The 15449-nt window shown below is 35.6% G+C and overlaps 1 protein-coding gene across 8 annotated transcripts in view; it reads right to left on the minus strand.

The window, feature by feature from the left end:
- LOC112043605 (uncharacterized) overlaps positions 1-11792 on the minus strand; it is a 113979-nt gene extending 102187 nt beyond the window's left edge. For 3 of the 8 annotated variants that reach the window (XM_052883855.1, XM_052883856.1, XM_052883854.1), the window contains exon 1: positions 4371-4524. In XM_052883855.1, coding sequence (XP_052739815.1) covers positions 4371-4497 — 127 coding nt within the window. In that variant the 5' untranslated portion in view covers positions 4498-4524. Of the gene's footprint in view, positions 1-4370; positions 4526-6936; positions 6998-7871; positions 8453-11673 lie in introns of those variants that run through there. The other 5 variants (XM_052883849.1, XM_052883848.1, XM_052883851.1 and 2 more) reach the window with 4 other exon arrangements.
- Between the last annotated feature and the right edge of the window lie 3657 nt (positions 11793-15449).

The raw sequence follows: 15449 nt of genomic DNA on the forward strand, positions 1-15449 counted from the left end.
TAGAAAATCACCGCAAAAAGTGATCCTAATAAATAGGCTACAAAAACTGAGCGTACACATGGACAATTTTGTCTTTAATTCCCTTATTTATTTATGTGTAGGTATATAGTTTTTACACTTCCTGAACACACAACTCGAGATAGACGTGTTGACCACAACTAACATTGAGATGTGGAAAATTCCTCATTTGAGCACCTCATTTTTCATGACATAGCAACACATCTAACAGTATTTAACATCATTGGTATAAGTACATACATACTTACTAATATAAAAATTGAACCAGTAAGATGTTTTGAATTTTTATTACAGGACATTATATGAATACTGTACGACGGATATTATAAACTTCTTACATCTTTTATGACTGTTATTTTAAAAACAGTGCTTCTACGAAATAATCAAAATAGTTGTCAGTAAAATCGCCATAAGTATGTCTGTGGTCATTTGCGATCTCATTTTTCTCAGTCGAAAATTTAACGGTACATTTAGCAAGCAAGGTTTAATAATATGAGGCTAAGTGAATGACCTCGCGAAGCAAGACGTTAAGCGCACTTCAAGTAGGTAGATACCTATAGCTAATAGGTGGGTGTATATAGCGTAATCACCCCTATCATTTTCCATTCGTTCGAACATCATTACTTAAGACATTTTCACCTGTATTAACACCACAGCATATATATTATTTACAGTATGTGTTGTCTGATATTGTTCAACCTTCAGAGTTAGGTTGAGGTATGTACTAGGTATTTACTGAGTAAGTTCTAGTTAGGTACCTACCTATTAAGTTTATTGATAAATCCTATTTTGTGATTGGTGGTACGGCTTTTGTTTGCGTTGATTAAGCAACTTTGCTTGTACTTGTAGATATAGGTAATGTGTATTCCTTCCTCAACCTAGATTCGTAATGAGTGCTTAGGGTAGGCAGTGAACTTTCGCATCTATGAAGTGCACGCCACTAATTCGTATCTATATGTAGAAACTGCATGAGAATCCGTCTTTGAGTTTATCGCGAACAGACAGACAGACATACAGACGCGGCGGAAGACATTAAACTAGCGGACGCCCGCGACTTCGTCTGCGTGGTTTTATGTTTTTCACAAATCCTGCGTGTACTGTCGCCGACATTATAGAAGTTTTAAAGGGAAACAAATCTTACATGATTTTTGCGAAACTTTAATCGTATACGCAGCGAATGCAGCGTAAGTTCTCAATCGGAAAAAATCTCCCGATTTTGAAACATTCTTCATTGGTGCTCCGCTCCTATTGGTCTTAGCGTAATAATATATAACCTATAGCCTTCCTCGATAAACGGACTATCTAACATTAAACAATTTTTCACATGGGGTCAGTAGTTCCTGAGATTCAACCAAACAAACAAACTCTTCAGCTTTATAATATAAGTATATATACAGACAGAAGATACCTGCCCACTAATTATCACTTACCAGTCTATTTGAACTACCCGCTTCAGGGTGAGGCCTCCCTTCTTATGGGAGAGGGAATATAGAGCTTGGAGCCACCACGCTGATCCAATGCAAGTTCGCGTTACTTTAATGTGATAATGATAAGATTACGATTATAATAAAATGTAAATGATAATGATCAAGACCGACTGCTATTCTGTGTCCAAAGCACGAAGGTGTACCTACATACCTACACCACCAAAATCCCGGAGAATTTTTACTGATATTTTCTTATAAGAAACAAAAGCTTAGTATTTCATAGCCTGACCAAGGATTCGAACCCAGAACCTCGTGAACCGAAGCCACAGCCCACATAGACTAACCTCTGAACCAATAACAGTCTCAACTAATATTACAATAATTTCACCTAATCAGATAGTTACGTAGTCCCTACGTCTCAAAATATAATTATGGACTTTGCTCATGTATGATTACCGTCGCGAGAAATGTTGAGTCATCCGTTACTGTTCCAATATTCAATCAATTGTCTCATGACGAAAAGATTCTATTCATTTTTCTCTCTGTTTAAGGATTCGATAAACAACCGAAGAGCCTATTTTTTGCAGAATACATAAAGAAAGATATTTAAAATCAAGTCGAAATCTACAATTTTAAGGGGGCATAACTACCGGTTCTACGTTCGGCTGTATGTATGTACGCCTTCAAACTGATCAGAAGGCTTTTTAGTTTAAATTAATTTTTGAGTTGGAAGTCGGTTGAATTTTTTTATTAAATTTTTTTATTTCTATCGGATGCATCGAAGTATAGAAAGAAAGAGGTCTTGAAAAGAAAACACCCCATGGCGTACGTTCATAATTTTGTCCGAGTCGCCTTTACGAGTAGTATCACATACTTACACAAAAATTGAAGCTGAATATGCAGATAATATACCTATTTGGTCCTGTGCGCAAAGATCATTGATCACCTGACCACAAGTCGTGAGTTGACCATGCTCATCATTTATCATTTATAACCCATATTCGCGGCTCACTTTTGAGCACTAGTCTCCTCTCAGAATGAGAGGGATTAGCTATCACGCTGGCTCAGTGTGGATTTGCAGTTTTCGCACACGTAAAGAATTTAAAAAATCTCACATATACAGATTTCGTTACAATGTTTTTCCTTCACCGTTCGAGACTATTGACATTTAATCACATGGTCAAACCCCAGGCTTTATTCGAACCTACGACCTCCGAATAATAGTGCTCACTTCTCAATGTTTAAAGTGCCGCCATCTAGTATGATTTATATGAACGAACGATCGATGTCACGCACCTGGCGAGCGTGCGAGTGCGACACAGTGAAGGCGTTGGATTCACATATTATCTACTTAATTTCATAAAGTGAAGCCAGATGTCGCTGTATGGAATTTAATATCATGTAAGCCAAGATCCCAGGGCTTCTTGACTTCTTCTTTCAAGAGAAATCGAGAGTTGTGACTACCTAATACCCACCAGTGTCTACCACTGGTAGGTATTAAGCTTTGGTTGTAGGTAACGATATTTTATAGGTACTAGATATAATAATAATAATAATAATACATACAGTTTGTGCATACAAAATCACCTCAAAAAGTGATCCGAATTTAGCTAGTCCACACAGCACGCACGTTTCTTTTTTTGTATTCTTTACAAGTTAGCCCTTGTCTACAATCTCACCTTATGGTAAGTGATGAAAATCCACACCCCTTTCGGTTTCTACACGGCACCGTACCGGAACGCTAAATCGCTTGGCGGTACGTTTTTGCTGGTAGGGTGGTAGCCACGGCCGAAGCCTCCCACCAGCCAGACCTGGACTAATTACGGAAATCTCAATATGCCCAGCCGGGGATCGAACAACGCCTGCCGTTAGACTGCAATGTTCTCTTTATAATTAAAAATGTAAGATTTCATTTTTTGATTGTTTGGTAGCAAGCTCCGAAACTACTGTAGTATTATGGAATTTTTTTCATAATACTACTTTATCAGCGAGTAACGTAGTCTATATTTAATCTCCGCATTCCCACGGGAATGGGAACTACGCGGATGAAACCACGGGGTGTCTGGTAGTCATAAATATTTGCAATAAATTGCACTGCAAGATGGGTTCTTTGATAGGATTCCCTTACTCTACGGAGTTCAGCCGTGCGTATCCTCCGACGCCATTCGATGTCATATAACCGCCTTATAAGTAGAATACAGTGCAAAATCTAAGTATACGTTGTTTTGGAGTTCTATAACTAATTCTTTGCACTATTATTTGTTCGAACCAGCAGATTATTGACCTGATTTGAAGTGAAAACTATCCTCTATAATTTAGCAATACCTAGCAGGGCATATACATAATAGAAAAATGCATTAATCTTAGACCTTGCCTTTAATGTAACTGAAATATGTTGCTATTCGACAGCAGAAATAAGTGCGTTAATACTTCACTGGGCCATATCTTAGATATTTCTCTTAAAACTTGCGAATAAAGTAGTTTATGTACTGTGAAGATTTCTAATGAAAACTGTGACCGAAAGATGAGTAATTTACTAGATACTGGCGGACGCCTGCGACTTCGTCCGCCCTTAGACCTCTTTAATCCAGCCCTTGCAGTAGTATCGCTGTAAAATGTAGTAACTACTCCCGTTTTCCCAACATTTCCCTTCACTGCTCTGCTCCTATTGATCGTAGCGTGATGAAAAGTATAAGTAACCTGCCCAGGAGTATGAAGAATAATTGTACTAAGTTTCGTTAAAATCCGTCGACTAGTTTTTGTTTTTTATCGAACATACAGACAGACAGACAAAAATTTTACTGATTGCATTTTTGGCATCACTATCGATCACTAATCACCCGCTGATTTTAGAAATATATTTCATGTACATAATTGACCTCTTATACAGATTCATTATAAGTATAGATAGATTTCGTTTATTACCTTGGCTTGCTTTCCTCCGCCTTCGCTTTCTGTGTAAAAATTCATATCGCCCGCCATTCTCACAGTAATAAGCACTTATCGCCAAGTCTATTAATTTTGCAACTACGCATAACACAAGACCGATCATCTTCTACAATCACGAGATCTCCCTATCTTATCTTAAGTATCGACACTCAAGGCCTTTCTTCCTCCTTCTAAGGTTCACGTTTAACACTGTTCTTTTTAATCGGCCTTTATTACAACGTAGTACAAACTTCAAACATATTTTATGTAGGAATTGCACTACGTTCCACATCACCTTTACGGTCACAGCAACAATAAACACTGCACCTATTGTTCAACGTTCAAGTTTATCCACTATTCCAGTGACTTCTCAGTTTATCTACAGGTTATCGCTACCCACTTCTACATCATCCCACGACTATTAAACCGAGGCTACTTGTGTGACTATTCAGCTAATAACATCGCTACATATCATATGCGATCCGGGAGGTATTATTATTAAGGCTAAAAGTGTATGCCACACGCGTTTATACATATTTTAAGAATAACAAATAATACACAACACTAACACTGGGTGTTATACAACTACTGGTATTGTTTACATAGATGATTTACAATGTTTATGTTTGTAGGATTGATTTACACTTGGATCACTGGAGTTGTGTTGACTACTGTGAATGGATAACTGGTTATAATTAGCTGGTATATAAAAAGTACTGATATCTTTGAAGGGCAGGTGTGTTATGGCAATGCAACGGTTTAAAATAAAGTCGCTATACGACGTAGCGGTAATCATATTATGTTGGTACGTGCTGATTATAAAGAAGCAGTCGAGGTTCATAGACCTTGTGTTATAGATGTTTTGTCTGATATTTCTTTTATCTTTGCGAACGTGAATGAAAAGACGCTATAATTTTGTAGCATTTTCCTGCGCTTGAAAATGATAAAAAAAAAAATAAACAAAAACACATATTAGATAAGTAACAACATTATTGCGTCACTCCGAAATCAAATTTCAAAAGTAATAAAAAAAAAACATTTAAATGCAAACGCTTTGTTTGCGTAATAGTCCGGGATCAGTAGAACATTTTACAACTGATTACTATCAAGTATCAAGTTATTTTTTTGTGAGTAGCTGCATCTCGATGAGACGATCAACTTTTTTAATTACGAAAATTCTTTATTCTGATAGCTTAATGAGTTACCAGGAAATGAAAATTTCTGAGCGTCGGAACGTAGTTTATCAAAAGTTGTTACTAACCAGATGTTTTTTTAACGTTGATTAATTAATAGTTATACAACTTAACAGCCAAAATGTACTACAAATTGCGTGGTAACCTGGTATATGGAAACATACGTCATGTAATTATAAAGCTTTATGTGTCTATGAATAAAAAACATGAAGTCAAAGTGAAAAAGGAATAATATAGTTCAAGGGTCTTCATATTTCTATCTATACTAATATTATAAAGCTGAAGAGTTTGTTTGCTTGATTGAACGCGCTAATCTCAGGAACTACTGGTCCGATTTGAAAAATTCTTTCAGTGTTAGATAGCCCATTTATCGAGGAAGGCTATAGGCTATATATTATCCCCGTATTCCTACGGGAACGGGAACCACGCGAGTGAAACCGCGCGGCATCAGCTAGTAATAGAATATAACAAAGCAGAGAAACCAAGGACGTTGCATTTCACTCACGACTAATATACGGACTACTATCGTTGCCCGTAGCATCCGGAATGGTGCTGCATCCAACATTTTAATTAGATTTGACTGCTAAATCGCATTGGACTAGTTACTGACTACTGTAGTTTTACTGTTACATTTCACATATTTTTTCTTTACTGAAAAATTAAAAAAAAATCCGTAATTTAAAGCGTTTAATCGACACCTCCCGTGACACCAGAAGGCTGGCCTATATTTAGGCCAAAGAATTAGCATTGCCATACAACGTGGCAATACTGCCAGCCTTCTGGGCACTTTACCTATGATCGTCGATTCGGACGAATTTTACGACGCCTGAGCCTTTAGATATAATTTAAATTTAGTATATTTTATTTTTAATTTTTATAATATGTAGTTATAGATATTTAGGTAGGTAGTTTTAATATTATTGTAAAACTTTATAAAATTGGATAAATAAAACATATTTGACTACCAAACAAGCGTGTTTGATGATTTTGTCCACTCAACATTTCCAAATTCTTCGAAATTTTTTTAAGTAAAATAATATATACTTTTGACGCAAGTTATTAAGTAAATTACTGTCGAGAACGAATATAAAAGTTGAAGACTTTTTAATTGAATGAGGCTGCTAATTGCTGTTTCGGCTGAAAATTGTAGAGTAGGAAGCCAAAGTAATGAAAATTGCTTTTAAATTTTGTAGTTTTTTTTCCACCGCGAAAAAAGTAAATAACCATTTATTTTTCTTATTATATAATCTACTAAATCGGTACCCATGACGCTTTAGTAACTGCAAATTTAGCATCCCGGACTCCCCTACTATGAAGCGTTATAATTTTACGTTTAACCCAAATAGTAAAACGAAAGTAAAAGTACTCACCCAACATCCTGTTCACTTCTTTCTCAGTCATCGTCGTCATCAACGTTCTTCATGGTACTATCTGGAACAATGGAGTAAAATTACGTCACTGCTAAGCCCTGCTTTCTAAGCTTGCACCATTAGGTACCCATTCACACAGAGGCGTAGCGTGCCTTGGAGAGGGCCCCTCTAAGGCACGCTACTGTTGTGTTGTATCAAAATTAGTTGGGGGGGCCAGGGTAAAGTTTTTTCACAAAAAATACAAAATTGCTTGCTTAAAATAAATATGACAGTGACTTAACCTATGTAAGATGTTTTCATTGAGAGGGGTAAGGCCAATAGTCCACCACGCTGGCCCAATGCGGAGTGGCAGACTTCACACACGCAGAGAATTAGGAAAATTCTCTGGTATGCAGGTTTTCTCACGATGTTTTTCTTCACCGTTTGATACACGTGATATTTAATTTTTTAAAATGCACACAACTGAATAGTTAGAGATGCATGCCCGGGACCGAATTCGAACCCACATCCTCCAGAATCAGAGGCAGTGGGGCTATCACAGCTCATCCAGGCTGTATGCTTAACCAGGGAAAAAAATATTCCTTTATTTGAATTTTATCTTTTCTGAAGTGAAACTCTATAGGCAGTTTTTTGTATGATTTTTTTCCGGGAAGCACCAAATTAAGTGACATTGTTGATTACATTTTACCAATTTTTACTTTCATACGTAAGGGGCGCCTGTAGGGGGCCCCGTATTATGGATACGGCTGATACAACGGTAGCTACGCCCCTGATTCAATTTGCAATCTACATTATAGAAACTTACATGCACTTTTCGTATAAGCTTTGTAAATTTACATTTTTAATTTTACGTGTAATTCTGATTTTATTGTTTTTATTTATCATCAAATATTTTGTGTCAAGTTACATATAACTTAATCTACGTGTGACTTTACCTTTCTACTCCAAGCACCAAGTAATGCACATTTAACTACACAACACTAAAACTCAACTAAAAACTGTAACGTGACTAAATAAATACACACAAATTTAAACTAAACAGTCTCTTATATGTTCACTTGTATTTAAATCCATTTTGAGTAGGTTTTGTGGGGGATGATAAAGATTTTTTTGGGTTCCCGTAGAGGCATCTCTACGAGGGTTGGAAAACTGCGGAAATGCACGAAGTCAGCCGAGCGTGGCCGATTGTTAATACCTATACAGATCCGTATTTTAATCCCACTGAATAACTGACCTGTTTAAAGTTTATCATCAATCTTTTTGAAAATATTTGACTAGTTAAATTAACATATCTAAATTCACTTTCACAGTATATTTTTTTTGCCAAATTATTAACATTTAACATATAATATTGTGGTAATTTTTTACGCGCGATGTACTTAAGTTTGAAGACGTTATTTTTTTTTCGATTTATCACATTTATTAGGGTAACACTTTGTGCATTTGTTGTTTTTAATTTAGAAAAGGTGATGGTTTTAATTTCGAAGTTAGTACGTGCCTGGTTCACCCTGCAGTGAGGTCGTCGAGGGACGCCATGTTTTCCACGCATGCGCCCCAATTTTCCTTTACGGGGTACGGTAATCGCTAACTCAGTATCTCAACTTTAACTGAGTGGTCGAATGTTACCAGTTTTGTTTATTAATTCTAATTATTGCTACGAAAAACATTTGTAAATTACAGATACGTAATTTATTTTTTTGTAATTGGTATCACTTAGATGTTCTATATTTGAAATTTGAATATGGAAAGTTCATGGTGTTGCGCGCGCAAGTCTCACCCTTACTGCCGTACTCCAAGCGCATTGACAATAGAGCATGGGATCAATATAATGACGTCACGCCATTGAACATACGTGCGGAAGACTCCACTCCACTTCCCTTCACGACACGGAAATATCTGCAGACTCGTTTAATATAGTTATTTGTTTTTCTTTCCGCAACTATAACTATAAATGTAAGAGATTTATTAGACATGTCTGATGAAAAAGAAAAACTAAGCGGTTCGCAATTTGGCACGTATGTATTATTGACTGTGCTTATAAATTGTAATACCATTACACGAGCTAAATTTATCGAAAGGAATGTACGCACATAGCTAGGTATAAGCTTAGCTAGAGTGTCATGTATGAACTGTGCCTTATGGATAGCAAAAAGGTCTATTTCACAGAAGTAAGGTCCCTAACAAAAGTGCTACATATTGCTGGAGGCATGTATACACGCAGCTAGTTAAAAGCTTAGCTAGACTATCAACAATGCCTTATGAAGCAAAGAGATTTAGTTTATAGCAGTAAAGTTCCGTAGACTGTATCCGTAATACAAGTAAAGTAGTATCCTACTTGTTTGTTTGGATGTTTGTTTCTCTTTAACGCCGCAACTACTGAACCGATTTGGTTGTTTGTAATGGAAATAGATTAAACTCTACATACTTTAAATCCCGGAAAAATCCACGGTTTCCGAGGGATTTGTGAAAAACTAAATTCCACGCGAACAAAGTCGCGGGCGTCCACTTGTAAGTAATACGTAATAGTAACTTAAGTTAATAAGTGGGTATGGCCAAAACTTTAGGAAATTCTAAACAGTTTGTTATATATTTGAGCGTAATTAATGTCATAATCTTTCATCACAATCAAAAATCTTCCGTTTGCTTAAATAGGTCAGTATAATAAACATGCAAATAATAATTATTTCAATCGGCTACATTCTTCATATTCAACGTATTTCAAGGCCAGTAACATTCCCCATTAGGAACGTATGATTCTATGGTAATCGTACTGCGTCATTTGTATCAAGTCCGTTTGCTACAATAGGGTCTGATGGATTCCGTTTCAATGCGTTTTCTGCCTTAGGGATTTCGCTTTCACGATCAGAGAATTGCATAGACGTTCGATTGAATTGAAGGTAGCTCTATAATACTCCTGGGGACTATAAGGAAATCGAGTGATTTATAAATTGCAACGTTGCATCGTTACTGCATTTTAATTTAATATAACATTCTTTTTACTTTGCTGCTCTAATTATATTAATTGATATTCTGGTGACAGAAGGGCTGGCTCATTTTTTGCGCAAAGGATGATGAGCCTGGTTGTCCAGCGCGGAAATGCAGCCAGTATTCTTGCCACCATTCCACGTGGGCATGATTTGTATAGTTATTAGGATAAGTTAGCTTAAGTTCCTTATTGTATTCTATCTCAATTGATATTTGATCTATGTTGCTGCTCTATATTGCTGCTAAGTGTCTAACACTTAGGTATATATACATAAAATCAGTGACGTAAATAGGGCGGTGCCACCGGTGTCCAGGCACAGGGCGTATACTCTCGGGGGCGCAAGAATAGACAGAATTAAGCATCAGAATGGGCAACGCATTTGCAGTGAACCTGCCTTTGAGTTTTAGTGAGTGAGACGCAGTGGGTGGAATGATAGGCAAAGGGTCTACTTAAATAGGGCGCAGTTATAGAAGCTCGCACAGGGCGCGGAAAAGGCTATTTACGGCACTGCATAAAATATACACTTTTAGGTTTTTATAGTTTGTTTTTAGGGTGTTGTTAATTTAAAGATATAATAATAATCTTGTTTACGTAATTTTAGATAGGGTAAAAGTGCTAAAAGTAATTTTAGCATTATGTTCGCTTTTGCTTCGAAATTTGCAATTATTTTAAAATAGGTGACATTTCCAAGTGCCAAAAACAATGCTCGGCTTTAGCCTACTTTGCGCACTTAATGTAGCCTTACTCATGGGGAAAGCTGTATTGTAGTACAAGGGAAGTTGAGCTTTGGCTTTGTGCCGGTAGCCCGTTGCCAGACAATAGCTCTAAATCTCGGTAGTCCCTAGGACTGCGTAAAACTCTAACAAACCTTAATAATTGAATTTTTTCCTAAATATTTTTGTAACTAGAAGCTTCATAAACTTTTACTTTCGTTTTTCAAACCTTAAAGGTCTGGGGTGCAAAAATAAACTTTGTTAGTTATTATGGACTAAGAGCCTGCGACAGCCAGACACACCTTAATTTATGAAGACTCCTACTAAAGGTATGGTAGCCAATCATGAAGTTGGAATATGGAATTGGACTGACATTGGAAGGTAGCAAATATAAAACTTATTCTTTTATAAATATTTAATTTGGCACAATATCAGAAATCTTGTCCAGACCCCCCCCAGTCACCAGTCAGACACCGTTCAACAAACACAATAATGATCAAACTTTCTAACGAAGGATTACCACGTGTCTAAGGGTCTGGCAACCTATGATGTAATTCCTCATGATATCCCGTAGAAAATATCAAAAAATGTTTTATGAAACCCGCTCTCTTGCAGTAGTATTATAGGCTGACAAAAGTGTTCAGCCTTTACAAAATAAAGGTAGGTCTGACTATTACAGGCTCATTTAATTGTCTTTGTTGTTGCTTATAAACTACAGTTAAATCTGCAAGCCTTGATTTTGAAATCATTGTTGGGACCTTCTCTAATACCCATTTGTCTATTGGTTTAATTGCAGTTTAGAGTACAACAATATTATTTATTTTTCCTAATTTATATCATGTTATTGAATATATAACTAAATAATAAAAAAAATGTTGATGCAGTAGTAAATCTATGGGATCTAGGACGAATATTCCAGACGCTACAAATAAATTAACAAGTGCAATTTAAAATTACATTTGTTAACTATCTCTAAGTACGACTATTGGTTCAACTGCAGTTAGAAGTGCAATAATATTTGTTATCATTAATTCATACCTTGTTTATACAGTAATAAATGATGGGACGAATGATCCAGATGACACAACACACTTGAAAAATCCACACTCAACTCGCACTTTTAAATCCTTGCAATATAGTAATCCTTTCTGTAATCGATAACTGAACCGTCTGCTACAGACTGTAATTCGAACCAACTGAATTAAGGACGTAGGTACTGCAAGACAATGTACAGGTGAAAATTTAGGTACGCAGGAAAATGCTGCATGCGTACTTTATATTAGAAGCCAATTTTCCGAAAACAACAGTACGAAATAGGTAGGTAGATTTAAACTCGTTTTACAGAACTGATAGCATTAATTAACACCGACGAACTTGTTTAGTATGCTCATTGCTCATGTAGGTAATTATCAGAAATGCCAAATATTGGCTTAGGTGGAATTTTTGTGAAAAAAAGAAGTCGTTTCCTGCCAATATAAAAAATGTAAACGACTTCCTTTTGATGTCATTAACATAAACTTAACAAAGGAATGTTATTTAAATTAAATTCATAAACATAACAAAGGTATCTATATTTATTTAAATTAAATGACATAATATTTATTTTTATTGAAGAAAGCAGGCATCATTAATTAATTGAATAATGGCGTATAATTTGTCATTGATTCGTGACTAATTTTTCGATAGACAAATATTATTTTATTTTTGAAATGTAAACTAATGTGACGAAATATGAGACTGCCTGACAATCTGTTTGTTTATCACGATTCTCAGCTGATCATTAGTAAATTTTGCATAAGTATGTGAAGCACACAAAAAAGTAAGCCACCTAGGATACATTTCATTTCAAGTTTTCTTGCACAGACACGTGTGGAACTGTGAGAAAAAGCTAGTTAATTAGACCTCTTATACTATACTACTCTCATAATAATCTCTTACAAGTATCATATCTCTAAGGTAAACCAAATTGACCTGCTTTAAATTACATTTCTTGTAAATGCAAGTAAAACTCGGACTTTATAGTTAGGTCCTTAATAATATAATCATTATATAAGAATTTAATTCCAAAGTTACTATTGTGAATTACTAAATTAAATTTTACTTTTACTTATTACAGTGAAATTTTATTCAGTTAGATTTCAAAGGTATGCTATTACGATAAAATCTCTAAAATAGTGCCTACGTCCTCTCAGAATAAATGATAGTACATTGCTTTACGGATAAAACGGGGTTGAGTAATAAAATAAAATGAGTGCACTGTAGCGCATGCATTACATTTCAGATAGAATACGTACACAGTAATTGAGAAACAAATATAACGTTAGATGACATAATACATAAAAGCTTATAGGTTAAAAGTTCGGAGTTAATAGCATAAACTTTTAAGATTGAGATGAGGGTCAACCATAAACTCTTGTACTATTAGCCCTCATTCGCACGAGAGTTTTTTAACGGACGTTAAAAAAGCGTTTAAATACAACAAATGCATTCTCAAGTCTATGTTCACACGACAGCGTTTTTAAAACATGACGCTTTTTTTCGAGTAGTGGTGCATTTTCAATTTTGGGTGTTGAAAATTGATCTTCATTTAACTTCATAGTAATATTTGAACGCTTTTTTAACGGACGTTAAAGCGTTCAAAAATGGTTTAATTGAATTTTGTATTGAGTATTTTCAAATCGAAATTACTGTTTATACAATTAGATATTTGCACAAATAATCGACGCGTATTTATTTTATAGTCCCGGATCCGACATTGAAGTTTAGGATATTAGCGAGCTTAGATTTAAGAAATATGTGTTAACGTAACCGTCAAGTTTTGTATAAAATATTTTCTAATCAAAATTACTGTAGGTACGCACTGAGATAATTGCACAAGTAATCGACGCGTAATAATGATAATATGGTCCCAATCACAGCTTAAAGATATGAATATTAGGAAGCTTAGAGATTGAAGTAAATATGTGTTAACGTAACCGTCAAGTTTTGTATTATGTATTTTCTAATCAAAATTACCGTACGCACTAAAATAATTGCACAAGTAATCGACGCGTAATAATGATTATGGTCCACGCGTGCCGACCGAGACCAGATTCTCAACTGTTTTATTTTAGAACTGGCACGCTTTGGCCGTGAAAATATTGCAAAGGTGTATAAGTAGGCAGCTGCACATTACTAGAAGCTGATGAGCAATTCGCAATGTCGTTCGTTGACTGCCTCGACTCCTATGTAATAATTGATGCAGAATTAGCGCTTTATAAGAGTAACCTTGATGACCTGTGTCGAGGCTGTCATTCGTGTTTTAATAACTACGAGTAGGTAGTTCTAGGTTCAATTCCATCTCTGGTCAATTTAAATTATTATTTTCAATTCCAGTCAAGTCTGCGTGTTTGTGTGTGAGACCTGCCTATACAGCTAATGTTCGTTTTCAATAATAATAATTAAACAATATCGACATCTCTATAGTAAAGTCTAAAATATAATTTTGGCGAGGAAATTTAATTAAGAAAAATAATAATTATTTTATAAAGTCCACGAATGAGTAGATCCTTATTCGATTTTTGATGGAGAAGACGTGAGGATTCAGGCTCCTGCTTGAAATTTACAGCAATTCATCAGAAACTATCAAAAAGTAACAAATTATATATAGGTACTACCGCGTCTAATCTCCCGACCCACTATTTTCATCGTCAGATCTAATAAGTAAAAAAAATAACGAAAATAATAACAAATATAATGCAATTTAGAATTTTTGTGTTGTGCTATTAAGATTCCACGTGAAAGCCCTAAACATAATCTTAATATGGTTTTCAGTTTTGTAGCTTGGGGTCCTGCCAATAAATCTAAGTTGCGCTAAATCTGTGAATAGTCGGGGGACAAATATAGTTCATTATCATCATCATTGTTAACCCATGTTCGGCTCACTGCTGAGCTCAAGTCTCCTCTCAGAATAAGAGGGGTTAGGCCAACCACGTTCAGGTTCACGTTTAGGTTCACCACGCTGCCCAATGCGGATTGGCAGAATTCACACACGCAGAGAATTTAAGAAAATTCTCTAGTATGCAGGTTTCCTCACCTTCCTTATTCCTTCACCGTTTGAGACATGTGAATTAAAATGCACACAACTGAAAAGTTGGAGGTGCACGCCCCGGAACGGATTCGAACCCGCACCCTCCGGATTCGGAGCCAGAGGTCATATCCACTGGGTTATCACGGATCTATAAAAACAACTAAAAATATAGTTACTAAATATGAATCTATGTAATTATAATCTTATATCATATTATATGTGTAGAATGAAATCAAATAATTAATTCTGAATTCATATAATATGAATCGAGTAATTTATTTAAACCAACACACCCTACCCTTTTCAGACTTAATACTTATGTGATACTGCTCACGTAGGTGCTGGTACGAAATAAATAAGTCATAAATAGATAACACTCCGAATCGATTCGTACTGTGCTATAGTCACAATGACCGACTTTCCTTATCACTAGCGTCTTTGTCCTAACACTCCTATTACCTGCGGTTTAATTGATAAAATTACGGCTTCCTAATCGGAGGAAGTAGTGCTATTTATGAAATATCAAACAATGTTATTACTTTGTTATTATTAACCGAGTGTCTGGTAAACTGAACAAAGTGTATAGTTTTAAAGAGAGCAGATTTTGCAATCTGTGTAGGAGTATCAAGTAGAGATTGATAATGCGTTGATTATATCAATAGAGGCCCATTTACTTGCATCGCAACGGCTCAATCCTTACATGTAATACCGGTTGAGTGCCTACTATCATTGCCAATTGGAATAA

The sequence above is a fragment of the Bicyclus anynana genome, chromosome 10 (assembly GCF_947172395.1).
Source record: "Bicyclus anynana chromosome 10, ilBicAnyn1.1, whole genome shotgun sequence".
Lineage (NCBI taxonomy): Eukaryota > Metazoa > Arthropoda > Insecta > Lepidoptera > Nymphalidae > Bicyclus > Bicyclus anynana.